Genomic DNA, 15883 nt, shown 5'->3' with positions numbered 1-15883 from the left:
TAGACAATGTTTAAATCTTGTACAAGAATAAAAAAAATAAACTTTTAACAGATTATTTTGTTGTGGTTTATTACAATTATACCAGCTGTTAGAAATGTTACTTTTATTATAATATGAAAAAAATATTAATAGGCCTAAAATTGGTCAATGAGTGTCTTACAACACATTTTGATAATAATTTATGCTGCTGTTTTCCTGGTGGCATATTAGGTGCTGCTTATGATGATAATTATGATATTAGATTTTCTTATACATATATTCTTATTTTAAATATTTAATACTGTTTTTATTAGGCATTTTTTGTATATGACAACTTCAGAATATAATTGACAATGATAATGAGTTATTCAGTTATATAAAATGAAAAATAATGATAATGATAATGATGGTAATGTAAATTCCACATACAATACATAATAAAAAAGATATATAAATGTGATAAACACGAAAAAACAAAAAACAGTTAAACAATGACAAATGTGAACACTAGACAAACAAAACAAAGACAACAGGACAGACACTCTTGCTCTCAAACTTTCCCAACACGTTGTTGTAAATTAACTGAATTACAGACATCTGTAATCTGTATCTTCTTTTTAAATGAGAAAAAATAAAAGAAAGAAAAAATACTCAGTTCCTTTTTTTCCCTTTCTTTTCTTTCCAATTTTCTATTATGTTATCTATTGTGTAGGAGGGGTTAGCGTGCACCTATTGAAATGGTCAATGAAGGGTTGTCATGTCTGGTAAAATCTATCTTCACTCCCTCTCAATTCAAACTTTATCTTTTCCAATTGCAAGTAGTGCATAACATCTTTCATAAGTGTAGTGTGAGTGGGAACCTGTGCTTGTTTCCAATTCAACAGTATCAGTCTGCGAGCCAGTAGAGTCACATATTTTACCATGTTATATTGGAAAGTAGACAGTTTGACCCCGGGCCCCCTGACCCCCAGAACTGCTGTCACATGGATCCGGGTCAAAAGGTCTTCCAACAATGTCTGACAGTGATTTAAATATACTTTGCCAATATGATGTTAGTTTAGTGCAGTGCCAGAACATATGAGCTAGAGTGGCCGGCGACTGGCCACATCTGTCGCAGGCTGGATTCACATTTGGATACATTCTGTTGAGTTTTTCCTTTGACAAATGTAACCTGTGTAATATTTTAAATTGTAGAAGACCATGTCTGGCATACTGAAGAAGAGTGCTAAATCATTACATTTTGAGTGGAAATGCTAATATCAAAAGACAAAAGGTACACTGAAATCTAATTTCAGTGTACTATCTATTAATTTAACTAGTGACTGGAAGCAGAAAGTATTCATGACCATGTTTATTAAGGTAATACCGTCTAGGTGAAGTTGGGCCCAAATACATGGACTTCTATGGGGCTATGGGGTTTTTTGGGCCCAATGACAGCGCCACAACAGGCCATTATATGAACTTTCAGGAAATCCCGATTTCCTTGGTGGCTTCACAAAATAACTGTCTGACTGCCCCCCTGGTTAATACAGTCTGACTGAGATTGTATTTTGACAGGATCCAACAAGCTGAGAGGAACACTGAATTGGCTGTGTGTGTGTGTGTGTGTGTGTGTGTGTGTGTGTGTGTGTGTGTGCGTGCTCGTGCGTGATTAGACCACGCGCTTCCACTCAGCAGTCATCAGACTGCAGAGTGTTCGCCGCTGCCTGCAGCTCTCGTGCTTTCTCCACACTTACATCATTCATTACCACTTACCAGAGAAGGAATGCCAGTATGTATGCCACCCGGCAGCCCTCGAGGACACACAGTCACCATTTAATAACTTGTACTCATCCATTGTTTTTTTTTTAGAAACAGATCTCTCGACTCAGACTGTTAGTTTATATAGGACACCGTCTCTTCTAGGACCCAGGCTCTGCGAGCAGACGACTCCATACCCCCCTGCATGGCCCTGCCCTCTCCGTTGCTTAGCAATGTACTACAAACTTCCATCAGTAGGAAGTGGAAACAAAAATACACGATTCTGACTTTTGAAGTCGATGTCTATATCTTGTATTTTTCTACACACACAATCAACTATGTCCAAGTTACTAACGAAGAAAAGGGAATCGTCTTCCAGCAGGGTGACTTCTTCCCGGGGGCAGACGCCAAATAAAGAGTGAGAATACTAAACACACATACACTTAATTGTTAGTTGTTACCACCACCACCACCACACACATTAGCGTCAATGCTAGCCTAGGAGCAAGTGCGAACCCACTAAACTAAACTCCACTATTATTGTCCGTATAGTCATAGGCACCAGTCCTGACCCTGCGGTTCAAGGTAGGTTATACTTAATACGAGCATAAACGGATGAAGTCATTTTTCGCAATTATGCAATAATTTATCCAATAATTCAGTATGCTATAGTAGTCACTGACACTCGCAGTTCTTATATTAAAGTAATTTATGCTGACTGCGCCGCCGCCAATTAGAAATTAAACTAATTACCACTTGACCCGGCCAATTCCCATCTTATGTGGTTTCTACTTTCTCCAGGGAAGACAAATTAACCTCCATAACACTGGTTTAAGTGGTTTTAAACTAAAGGCACCTAGGACAGGTTGTCGCCTGGGAATTTGTACTGCAAATTAACGTACTGTAGGCCTGTGCTAATCTGTGCTAAACACATAGCAGGCCCACGTGTTTTGTGAGTATGACATTGGGCTTATTGACACACACACACACACACACACACACACACACACACACACACACACACACACACACACACACACACACACACACACACACACACACACACACACACACACACACACACACACACAACTATAGCTGAATCACATTCAGAAAAGGATAGTGAACTTGAGGGATATGGCACCAGGCTGTCAGCAGGTGTGGGTGCATATGTCCTCCGACTCCTCCTCCTGCCTGGTGGGGGCTCCTCATTGGCAGGTGAGTCAGGGAGGATTGGCATGGTCAGAGCTAGCCCTGGTCCACGGCGTCAGCGAGTCTCTCACTGAAGACTCGCTGACGCACTGGACCAGGGCTAGGTCAGAGCCATAGAGTAAAGGCTCATACATAGTCTGGATTTACGGTGGTGGGGTGACCACCGAACTACAACATGACGTCACGAGCCGCGGTGAAGAGCAAACCACCGCCACCGCTCCAGCCCTTCTCTCTGTTTTTACTCACCACCGCTCAACGTTATTTCAGCTCCGGTGGTCAGCTCACCACCGGAGCGGTGGTCACCTTACCACCGAAAATCCAGACTATGAATAGGCCTTACGACAGAGTTACGACAACTCGGTTCACTTCATGGGTTCAGTATCTTCTAGCCCTCCAAGCAGAACCCAATGCTACTGAAGTTTCTGACATTTGTTAGACCCAGTGCATTGGGTCCTGTTGCATCAGTATCCTGCCACCTGGTACGCGGACATTCATAAAACATAAACAACATGTATAACGCCTGTCTGCGCTCTTTGACGACATTTTTTCGTGTGAGGGCTTCTGAATCTGTAAAGTATAAGTACCCATACATGCCGCTGCGATAGCTATGACAGAGCAGATCAGAGGCAGGGACGTAGCCGCACAAGCCAACCGCACACCGGGAGGCGGTACAATAAACGGTAAACAAACAGGCAGAAATAAAGCGACCAAATCGGTCAAACAAAGATTAAAAATACTTAACGGCTTCCGCGCCACAGGAGATATTCGCAGCGGAATGTATAGGTACTTAAAGTTCCCGAATTCAGAATAACGCAAATAAAAAAAGGCCGTCAAACGGCGCAGATTCAATCTTAGAGAGCATGTTTATGTCCGCGTTCGAGAATTCCCATACGGAAATATAGTCATGAACAGTGACCCTACATAAAACTCATAAAAATTTCAGAAAAGCTTTATGTAGGGTTCCGAGAGGGGCTAAGTATCTTCTACAGTGGCGTGCACAGACATTTAGAGGGGCAGGTGGGCAAGTGGAAAAAAGGCACCTTGTGCAGTGCTTGGAACCAACAGGTTGCCTTGTGTGTGTGTGAGATTTATAGATTTTTGGAAATAAATAATATATTAGAAGCTTTTTTAATCAAGAATTGATCAATGTCACCATGGTCCACATACTGTACAGTGTACACTGTACAACTTGCTGTCCAGAGGGCAAAGGACAGGTGCTCCAGCACCACCTGGTGTCAATCTGTGCACGCCACTGCTCTTCTACATAGACTTCTATTGGTTTGTCCCCGTTTGTCCCTTCAAAAGGGGACAACCGGAAGTTTACGGAATGCATTGGAATCCATGGGCTCGCGCGAGTACATGAACCACGTAAGTAAGTAGCCTTGCCGAGCCATGAGGCCCATAGGGCAGGAGCCTCTCTCCGGTTTCTGTAGCGTGAGGCAGCCTGATGTACAAGTACACCACCTGGACATGACGCTAGTATGTTGCAGGGACTAGTGTCAAGCAGGGAGGCACTGGGTCCCATTTTTAGAGTCTCTAAATGTAATGATGAATTGAAAATGGTGGACCCTGTTATAAGTGTAATGCTTTATCATGTATCGTCCACAAAGTAACAGTTTTTGAATTGACTATTGTGCTTTCATTTGAAATGTACCCATTCTGCATACCGAAATAAAAACTTCAATCTATCAATCCTTTGGCTTAATTTAATGTGCATCATCTCATGTTAATTTTAGAGCAATGTCCCTGGTAGCCAGTGGCTCGGAGGGCCCAGGAGAACCAGCTAAACGTTTTAGATGCCCTATCTGGCCAGAGTGGAACGATGCAGAGGTCAATATGGAGAAATGGGATGCAGCCAAAGGAGCCAAAGACGGAAAGTTTGGCAAGAGCCCTTTTACTGTAAGTGTGATGTGGAACAGACAAAGCAATTCTAATGGATCATGTGGATCATCCACAGCAATGGTAACTATTTGATCTTCAAGATGCGTCCTTACGTTGTTTGAATTTCATCTTCCCTTTTTTGCTGCAGCCATTCTTTGAAGATCCGGAGGGGAAAATCAGTATGCCTCTATCGTTGAAAGTGCACTGCTGGAAGCGCCCTTCAGAGTTCATCGTCAATAAGGTAAGTTAAATTTGACTTTGAAATCTATGTAATGGTTTCAGACGGTACAGTGTGAGGACAAAGCCTGGCAGGACTAAAGAACAGTGATCACTCGGATACGAGTTAGAGATATTAATGTACACAACCACTTTACTGTTACGGTGGCGTAACCGTCTGGGCACCCGACTGGTAATCCAGTCGCAGTGTGCCACGGGTTCGACTCCTGAGCCCGACACGGCCTTTACTGCATGTCTTCCCCCATCTCTCTCCCGTTTCCTGTCAGCCTACTGTCTGTCCCTTCAAAAAACCAATAAAAGGCATAAGCCGCAAAAAAATATCTTTAGAAAAGAAAAAGAGATGGCTATAGCAAACAATAGCATGTTATGTTTAGGAATGTACCACGTCAACAAAGAGTAATTTTGTGCCATTTTTATGTAGATGAGGAACTCGGGTTCCCGCGGCTGCGAGCTTCAGGGGTCGTAAACACCCATGACGCAGACAGCGTAATTCCGTTGAGGCCCAGGGTCATTTGGGGCCCACAGCCGCCGCCAACCCGTGCCGTCAGTAAAATAATACATTACATAACAAAGATGCAATGACAGTCGAGTTGACCGAAGTTTGGCGGAGCCCGCTGGCTGCTGCTAGCACACACGTGCCCCACCACCACCATGCACCTAACGTGGAGGAAGGAGCGAAGAGGCGAGGGTGCAGTGCCTGTGGGCTCTCCCGACCTCGCTGCTGCTGCAGCTCTGTTTCGTCGTTCACAACTACTGTACTGTACGTCGCAATTTGCGTTTGTTTTCACCAGCAGCGGGGGGTGGGGTTGTGGGGGGGGGCGAAGTTGACCACCCTACTGACATCTTGTTACGCCGCTGGCAGGCTTCTAATGCAGGCCTGACAATTTAACGTCACTCTAACCCCCTCCCCCCCTCTCTCTGTGTGTGTGTGTGTGTGGGGCCATGAAGCAATTACGTTTCATGGCCTTTTAAATGTGTCCTCAGTAGCTGGCTCAAGATGGTCTGTGTTTGGCATGTTAAGAGCATTTCATTAATGTCGTGCAAAAATAAACACAGGAATAATCACAGAAGCGACCAGCCAGGTACACAGATGACGTCATGTGGCTCCACTCTACCATCTTCTTTCTTATCCCCCCAACAATCATGAGACCCATAAGAACTTTTCTAATTGACGGAAATGTGTTCAATATTGTTGTTCAATAGTGTGCGTGACTTGACTGACAGCCAGAAAGAAAGTGTACTCTCTTGACCCAAATCGCTGCGTACACTACACGGAGTACATGCACCCGCAGTCTTCATTTATTTCTAACTCAAAGAGCGTACAAAATAAATGTAACCAAATAAACCCGCGAGGGTGCTTTTGGTTACAGAGTTACAATAACGCAGAGCATGCCAACGGATCCATGAATTCATATTTGATTAGTAAGCTGTTGGGAAGTCTATTATCTCAGTTATCAAATATTCATTGCAAACACGCTCTCTGGAGCGCCATGGTTCAGAGAGATCATCTTAGGCCTCAGAATGAACTAGAGAAACGTATTTAATAAGTAGGCCACGTAGACGGAGTCAAATGAATATCTCCAGTTCACACAGCTTTTTTCTGTTCTGTCTTGTATTGGTATTCTAATGAGTTGAATGATCGCTCCTTGCACATCGTTCCAGGGTCCTGCAGTTGTTGAGTCTGAGGCTGCCTTTGACCTAATCTCACCCAACGATCATCTGATCTGCAGCGAGGTAACGTCATACAAAAAGTGCTTTTTCATTTGAACATTTACTACCCCTTTTTTGCCACTGCGTTCTACACATTTCACATTTCTGTGTTATTAAAGTGTCAGATACTGCTGACATAAAGTGTCAATAATTGCTCCATTGATTAGTAATTGATAATTGCTCCCCATTGCAAAATGCAAAATTTGATTCTGACTATCAATTTTTATTTTGCCAAGGGTAACTACACACAACCCAAAAGCTGTAAGTGGTTAAGCAGACTACCGTAATCAATTTAGTTGATTATAAAGAAATCAATGGGATTTATTTTCTCACATTGATTCATTTATGTATAAAAACTATTATATTAGGGGCATGGTGGCACAGTCAGTAGTGCTGCCGCGGCTGCCGCCTCACAGCTAGAAGGTCCTGGGTTCGATTCCCGCTGGGGACGCTGTGGGCGCTGGCGGCGTGCTCTCTCCTCCGCGTCATCAGTGCCCATACCCCTGTCAGGTGAAAAGAAGCAGCTTGGACTCCTCATGCATAGAAGGAAGCAAGAGGTCCCCCCCCCCCCCAGGTTGGCAGAGGAAGCGTTTACATTAGATAATTGACAATGGGTGAAAAAAATGGGATGCAAAATCATGGGATAAAAAATTTAAAGAAAAGGAAAACTATTATATTATTTTAAAAAATGACTTGCTTCTCGATTATTCGATTAATCAATAATCAATACTATAATCGATAGTTTCAGCCCCAGTAGACAACCGTACTTTACCCATATGTGCCAGTGACGAGAGTCTCGTCATTTTTTGATTACTTAAATATATCGCTGATATTTACCGTACATTAGCTTCCCCGTTGCCAGGCAACGCTTCCTTCCGCTTTAGTGGCGTTTTTCTCGGAATTGAGGCTCAGAATGAGGTGATTGAACAGAACGTCGATCTCAGCTACCTCGCGGTTACTTCTGATGAAAGTGAAAGTAACTACAGTGCCAGTCTGCCAGAGTCAATGGCTGCATAAAACAAGTTGAAAAAGGAAGGGATGTCCGCCAACCTTTTAGAACCCAAAAGAAGTATAAAGGTGCATAAAACGAGTTGCCACACTTTTGGGTCGCCCCACGCTCTCTCTGACACCCTGTCCCTTGTCATCCAGCTGATGAGGTGGATCATCAGTGAGATCTACATCATCGGGAAGCTCTGCAGCAATACACCAGGAGAACATGATGGGTGGAAGCCCTGGGACCACATCTACTCCCTGTGTAAGGTGTCGAAAGGTCACACGCCACTTTACAACGGCTACGGAAAGTACGTGGTCAGACTTTACTGGATGGTGAGTCTCTTTCTCCCTTTCACGCTCTCTCTCTCGCTCGCACGCACGCACATACACACACTGTCGTTTCCACCAAGTTTAGCAAGTACAAACCTTGAGGGTGCCTAATAATCAACCTTTTGCCATTTGGTTTCGGTGCTTCAGACCTTGAAGTAATTTTAAACACAGACTTGTAATAAATTACCTTTTCACAATACTTTCTGTGGAGGCTGACAGAGGTTAGGAAAAGGCTCAAATCAATCTGTTTTGCTGCTGTGCTATGAATGGTCATGGCTTCAGAATGCCCTGCCTGATGAATAGATATGGCTTAACGGGAGTCAGCTGCTTTTTAGAGGGCTCACAGCATGGCTCAGTTGGATTTACGCTAGTATGAGAGTGGGGCTCCGCCTCTTCTGCATTGTGTTGACGACAAAAAATAATCAGGTGTGTAAGAGCCATTTGAGCCATGTTCCTTATTTGACGATGTCACCGCAGAGCTTGGTCCAGGCCTAAGAGCCAAATTCCAATATAGTGGAAGATTTAAGGCACATTTGACTTCAAGTCATGATACAGAGAAACCCTTTGGCATGGAAGTACCTTAGGGTCATAATAAAAGATTTATCCAAAGACACAAGCTGCATCACCCTTCATTTATGAAATATACATCTTTTTCAAAATGGCCGCCGACAATAACCCACTATTACACCATACCCCATATCTTTGCTTCTGTTAGAGCTATAATAATAATATTGGTGCCAAAGTATACATTTTTAGGGTCAAGGAATCCAATTAAATAGATTTCAAGAATTAAAAACCCAATAGTTTTCTCGTTACCATGACAACGGGGGTAAAATATGCACTTTTAATTCGAAAAAATACGTTTTAACAGGGTAACTTTACCCCCCCTCACCCACTAAAACTTTCATTTAGTTTCCTCTTTGGCATGGAAGTACCTTAGGGTCATAGGAAAAGATTTATCCAAAGACACAAGCTGCATCACCTTTCATTTCTGAATTATACACCTTTTTCAAAATGGCCGCCAACATTTACAGCAATACAGCATAGCCCCTATCTTTGCTTCTGTTAGAGCTATAATAATAATATTGGTGCCAAAGTATACATTTTTAGGGTCAAGGAATCCAATTAAATAGATTTCAAGACCAACAAATCCAATTGTTTTCTCATTACCATGACAACGGGGGTAAAATATGCACATTTCATTCGAAACAATACGTTTTAACAGGGTAACTTTACCCCCCTTATCCACTAAAACCTTCATTTAGTATCCTCTTTGGCATGGAAGTACCTTAGGGTCATAGGAAAAGATGTATCCAAAGACACAAGCTGCATCACCTTTCATTTCTGAATTATACACCTTTTTCAAAATGGCCGCCACCATTTACAGCAATACAGCATAGCCCCTATCTTTGCTTCTGTTAGAGCTATAATAATAATATTGATGTCAAATTGTACATTTTTGGAGCCAAGTAATCAAATTCAATAGGTTTCAAGGCAAAAAAAATAAATACAAATAAAACAATCTCATTACCATAACAGGGGTAAAATATGCCATTTCATTCGAAAATATATGTTTAATAGGTTAACTTTCAAACCCTCACCCCTAAAACTTTTATTTAGTTTTCCCTTTGGCATGGAAGCGCCTTAGGGCAATTGGAAAAGATTTATCCAAAGAGACAGGTTGCATCACCCTTCATTTACGAAATATACACATTTTCAAAATGGCCGCCACCATTTACAACAATACAGCAGATCTAATATCTTTGCTTCAGTTATAAAATTTTGCTCATTTCCACTCATCATCATACATCATCAGCCAATCAGCTGAGCACATTCCGTGCTCATACATACACACGTACACACAAAGCTGTTCATATAGGAGTGGCGCTCAAAAAAACAATGTTTTTCTCATCACCATCACAATTGTGGTAAAATATGCACATAATTAATCAAATAAGTCTCAACAAGGTGACATTAAATTTCCCCCAGCATTGCACAATACAGCGGTTTCCTGCTGAGTACCATGGCCTCAGATTTGGAGATGCTGATCCTCTTCCTATGGCCACCAAACACTCAACAACAATCTAATCCAGTGAGAGTTGAAGGTCTCGGACCGAATGTGCCATCAGGACCACATAATCTGCATAAAGCAGTGAAGCAACCCTTAGCTCCCCGAAGCGTATACCCTCTCCTCCACGGCTGCGTCTCGAGATCCTGTCCATGAATATCACAAACAGGATAGGTGACAATGCGCAGCCTTGGTGGAGGCCAACCCCTAGTCCCCACCACAAACAAATCTGACTTACTTACACACACGGATACAGCTCTCGCTTTGGGTGTACAGAAATTGAATGGCCCTCAACAAGGACCCCCTCACCCCATATTCCTGCACCCTGCATCCACAAAACACATGTAGACCGGATAACATACTCCCAGGCCTTTTCCAGGATCTGTGCAAGAGTGAAGAGCTGGTCAGTTATTCCACGACAAGGATGGAATCCACCTTGCTCCTCTTGAATCTGAGGTTTGACTATCGGCCAGACCCTCCTTTCCAGTACCTTGGTGTAAACTTTGTCAGGGAGACTGAGCAATGAGATACCTCTAAAATTGGCACACACCCTTTGGTCCCCTTTCTTAAAGAATGGCACAACTGCAGTCTGCCACTCTTTAGGCACAGTACCAGACTTCCGCGCAATATTGAAAAGATCCATCCATCCATCTTCAACCGCTTATCCGTAGTCGGGTCACGGGGGCAACAGCCCACCAGAGAGCTACAGACTTCCCTCTCCAGAGCAACATTAGTAACTTCCAAGTGTTCCAAGGCCAATGAATGGTTGTGAATGAATGGATCTCCTCCCAGTGGGACTTGCATCGAGGACCTCCCTATAGGGAGACGCCCGAAAGGCATCCTAACCAGATGCCCGAACCACCTAAGATGGCTCCTTTCCAGGCGAATAAGCATCGACTCTACTCTGAGTCTCTCGCGTGACTGAACTTCTCACCCTATCTGTCCCTATGTTGAAAAGATGTGTCAAGTGTCAACCAATCCCCTCAACACCCAGAGCCTTCAGCATTTCTCGACAGATCTCACCAACCTCTGGGGCTTTGCCACTGTGGAGTTGCCTAACTGGCTGCTTCCCGTCAGGCCTGCAACTGCCTGAGTCTCCCGGGATAACATATACTGACCATAACTGTTATGGTCAGCCCATAATTAGCACAGAAGTCCAATAAAAAGCCACCACTCGGGTTCAGATCAGGGAGATCATTCCTCCCAATCACGCCACTCCCAAGTGTCTGTCATTGCCCACATGTGCGTTGAAGACCCCCAGTAAGACTACGGAATCCCCCACAAGAAGTGCCCCATACAGGGCCCCATGTAAGGCACCTTGAAAATGCTGCATGCAGAGGCAGCTATACATGGCTCTCTGCAGATACTTGTCTCGTATACATTATGTGAATAGGATTTGCAACCCCATTGTCAGGGTATTGACCCTATGTACACTTTGAAGTTTACCATCATAGCTTTAACAGAAGCAAAGAATAAAGATCCATACCTTTGCTTCTGCTGTATTACTTCAAATGGTGGTGGCCATTTTTAAACGCATAATTTCAGAAATGAAGTGTTCTTATTTGTCTCTTTGAATAATGTCTTTCTTATTGCCCTATAAGGTACTTCCATACCAAAAGTAAAAGTAAATAATGTATTTTTTTTAATTAAATTTGCATATTTGTCCACCCGCTGTCATGGTAATTAGTGATTATTTATTTTTTGCATTGAAAACTACTCAATTTAATTCCTTTGTTGAAACCAATATTATAGCTCTAACAGAATTATATGAGCTATGTTGTATTGCTGTAAATGGCGGCAGACATTTTTAAAAATGCATATATTTCAGAAATGAAGAGTGATCTTATTTGTCTCTTCGAATAATTTCTTTGCATGTTACTTCCATGCCAAATGGAAAACTAAGTACAAGTTTTAGGGTGGTGGGGAGGGGGTGGAGGTTACCCTGTTAAAGCATGTTTCTTCTAATGAAATGATCATATTTTACCCCTGTTGTCATGGTAATGAGAAAACTTATTGGATGTTTTTGTCTTGAAACCTATTTAATTGGATTCCTTGACCCCATAAATGTACACTTTGACACCAATTTCATCATTTTAGCTCTAACAGAAACAAAGATATGGGCTATGCTGTATATGGCGGCGGCCATTTTTAAAAACACATGTATTTCAGAAATGAAGAGTGATGTTATTTGTCTCTTTGGATAATGTCATTTCTATGACCCTAAGGTACTTCCATGCAAGAGGTAAAACTGAATTAAAGTTTTAGGGGGTGAGGGGGTGGAAAGTTACACTGTTAAAACGTATTTTCTTAATTACATTTGCAAATTTTAGCCCCATTGTCATGGTAACAAGAAAACATTTGGGGTTTTTAGACTTGAAATTTATTGGATTCCTTGACCCCAAAAATGTACACTTTGACATAAATATTATTATTATAGCTCTAACAGAAGCAAAGATATGGGCTATGCTGTATTGCTGTAAATGGTGGCGGCCATTTTGAAAAACGTGTATATTTCAGAAATGAAAGGTGATGCAGCTTGTGTCTTTGGATGAATCTTTTCCTATGACCCTAAGGTACTTCCATGCCAAAGTGAAAACTAAATGAAGGTTTTAGCAGGTGAGGGGGTGTAAAGTTACCCTGTTAAAATTATTTTTGTAATGAAATTTGCATATTTTACCCCTGTTGTCATGGTAACGAGAAAATGATTGGGTTTTTTGCCTTGAAATCTATATATTTGGATTACTTGGCCCCAAAAATGTATACTTTGACATCAATTTTATTATTATAGCTTTAACAGAAGCAAAGATAGGGGCTATGCTGTATTGCTGTAAATGGTGGTGGCCATTTTGAAAAACGTGTATATTTCAGAAATGAAAGGTGATGCAGCTTGTGTCTTTGGATAAATCTTTTCCTATGACCCTAAGGTACTTCCATGCCAAAGAGGAAACTAAATGAAGGTTTTAGCAGGTGAGGGGGTGTAAAGTTACCCTGTTAAAATTATTTTTGTAATGAAATTTGCATATTTGACCCCCGTTGTCATGGTATCGAGAAAACTATTGGATGTTTTTGTCTTGAAATCTATTTAATTGGATTCCTTGACCCTAAAAATGTATACTTTGGCACCAATATTATTATTATAGCTCTAACAGAAGCAAAGATACGGGCTATGCTGTATTGCTGTAAATGGTGGCGGCCATTTTGAAAAAGGTGTATAATTCAGAAATGAAAGGTGATGCAGCTTGTGTCTTTGGATAAATCTTTTCCTATGACCCTAAGGTACTTCCATGCCAAAGCAGTTCTCTGTATCATGACTTGAAGTTAACGGCAAAAAAATCGGCCTTAAATCTTCCACTACTACTGTTCCACCCACACCTCCCCTGCACTGCTGCAAGTGCTGTTCTTCTCTTTTCTTTTCTTCTGCATCTGATTCCTTCACACCGCAGTGACCTCCCGATCTCCTATTGTCTCTTCTTCTTGTCCTCTCTTTCATCCTCTGCTTCTGTGCCCCTCAATTCCTTCTTCCATGTTGTTTGTGTCACCCAGCCAACACACGCACGCACACACACACACACACACACACACGTTTATGCCCTTGCAATGCATACCGCCTTATGCATGTGCCACTTCTATTAAGAGTAATGCTTTATATTGTTTAAAGAGAGAGACAAGACAAGAGGTGTGTGTGTGTGTGTGTGTGTGTGTGTGTGTGTGTGTGTGTGTGTGTGTGTGTGTGTGTGTGTGTGTGTGTGTGTGTGTGTGTGTGTGCTGGTGTGACAGGGGCATAACCAGAGTGGATAGCACAGCTGTGAACAGTCAGTCAGCTTGCCGCCTGTTTCCGCAGGCTGCTGCTCCTCGCTGGCAACCGTGTGAATGAAACTCCCACAGTCAGCCAGCGGACAGTCACCCCACTAGTCAGTCAGTCCGCCCCCACCCACAATGCTTTGTTTGGTAGGCTACACTGACGAACACCGCACGCTTAAATCTTCAGCGTTAATTCACCTCTTGAGGGTGTCTCATTACGGGTGTCTTCATTCAGGTGAACTGTGACAGTGTTCCCGTAACAACCCGCCTTGACAAACAGCCATGTGGTCAGCTTTACCCCATGCAGCCTAAACCGATGAGATGTTAACCCATTTAGGCCTGGCGTCGAAAAAAAAAAGAAAGTTTGCTCTGAAAGAATATATATCCTGAATATATATCCTCAAAAATAGCAGACCCACAAGCTCGTAGCGCGCCACTCTGTGGCGCGCTATGAGCTTGTAGATCTGCTATTTTTCAATAGCTAAAGTATAACACAATGCCTAGTTAAAACACCAATAGGGGTTCCCGCTTAAGATCCAATTATAGGCCATTTCTGAATTGACCAATAACGTCACTTAACATTAAATTGTTTTAGGGGAAGAACTATTGGCCACTGATGCTGGACAGTAGTCTGCAAAAATATAAATTTGTCATGTACCATGCGTGTGCAGTGTAACTAAATTGTTTAGGTGTGAGTGGAAATTAAATCACTTTTGTGGGTACTACAAATGGCCAGTGGATTTTAATAAGAGCCACTTATGGACCTCAAGTACAGCACGCTGCCTACAGCACAGCTCCAAGGCAATCACACTTTATTAAAGCCATGTCTTCAGTGTTCTGAGAGGATGTTCGACATGGGGAATTGATTAAACCAGTCACTTTGCAGCTCCAGTATTACAGTGGGCCAGTGGAGATCAGATTTCACACCACACCACTACAGGAATCTTTATAGCAGAAGGGTGAAATCAGCCCTCGACGGCTTCTGTCAGAAATATGGGGAGGGGAAGCCTCGCCCCTATACCCCTCCCTTACTGGGTGGGGATTTTCTTACCCCTCCCCTACTGGGCGGGGCTTTCCTCTCTTTTTACATGAGTTGGGCGTCATATTCTACTAGAGCCTGAAAACCCATTCTGCCAGCCAGCTGGTAGCCTGGCTCATTACTTGCGCAAGCAGAGCGAGCAAGTAATAATTTCGCCCGGTCCGTATGCACCGTCCCAGCCAACCCGCCACTTCATGCGTATGCAAATAAAACAGCAAATTTGTGCCTGGTTTGCTGGGACCAGATTACATAAATGACCATATTTCTTACGTCATCATTTAGAGCTAGTCATACATATACTATATACATAATCAGTAAAATAAAATAGCAAATTGTGCCTGATTTGCTGGGACCAGAGTACATGGTGTGTGTATATGTATGACTAGCTCTCAATGATGACGTAAGAAATATGGTCATTTATGTAATTTGGTCCAAGCAAATCGGGCACAATTTTGCTGTTTTATTTGCATACGCATCAAGTGGCGGGTTGGCTGGGACGTTTTTTTGCGCAAAGTAACCACAGTATACCGCTAATCAACTTACAAATTACATATATATGTTTATGTATGACTAGCTCTCAATGATGGCGTAAGACATATGGTCATGTACACTATGTAATATATCTGTGCCTGATTTGCTGGGACCAGATTACATACATGACCATATGTCTTACGTCATCATTGAGAGCTAGTCATACATATACACACCATGTACTCTGGTCCCAGCAAATCAGGCACAATTTGCTATTTTATTTGCATACGCATCAAAAGTGGCGGGTTGGCTGGGACGGTTTTTAGATCATGTATGTGAAAGTATTATTACAGAAATTGAAGTTAGAGACACCTATTACTCTGATCATGATTTAGTATTAATATCACTATATTCCAAGATGA

The 15883-nt window shown here is 42.5% G+C and overlaps 2 protein-coding genes across 2 annotated transcripts in view; both read left to right on the top strand.

Annotated features, from left to right (window-relative positions):
* rab32a (RAB32a, member RAS oncogene family) overlaps positions 1 to 53 on the top strand; it is a 20773-nt gene extending 20720 nt beyond the window's left edge. Inside the window, exon 3 of the mRNA XM_083789653.1 lies at positions 1 to 53. This exon is cut by the window's left edge and continues 1784 nt beyond it. The gene's annotated coding sequence lies outside the window, so the exon portion shown is untranslated.
* A 1969-nt stretch (positions 54 to 2022) lies between these two features.
* adgb (androglobin) overlaps positions 2023 to 15883 on the top strand; it is a gene marked incomplete at its 3' end in the record, with an annotated part of 101039 nt that continues 87178 nt past the window's right edge. Inside the window, exons 1-5 of the mRNA XM_083790445.1 lie at positions 2023 to 2137; positions 4668 to 4830; positions 4961 to 5053; positions 6712 to 6783; positions 7909 to 8085. Coding sequence (XP_083646571.1) covers positions 2058 to 2137; positions 4668 to 4830; positions 4961 to 5053; positions 6712 to 6783; positions 7909 to 8085 — 585 coding nt within the window. The 5' untranslated portion in view covers positions 2023 to 2057. The remainder of the gene's footprint in view (positions 2138 to 4667; positions 4831 to 4960; positions 5054 to 6711; positions 6784 to 7908; positions 8086 to 15883) is intronic.

The sequence above is a fragment of the Protomyctophum parallelum genome, assembly GCF_964188405.1.
Source record: "Protomyctophum parallelum genome assembly, chromosome: 19".
NCBI lineage: Eukaryota > Metazoa > Chordata > Actinopteri > Myctophiformes > Myctophidae > Protomyctophum > Protomyctophum parallelum.
This window is presented reverse-complemented; position numbering and strand designations above follow the sequence as displayed.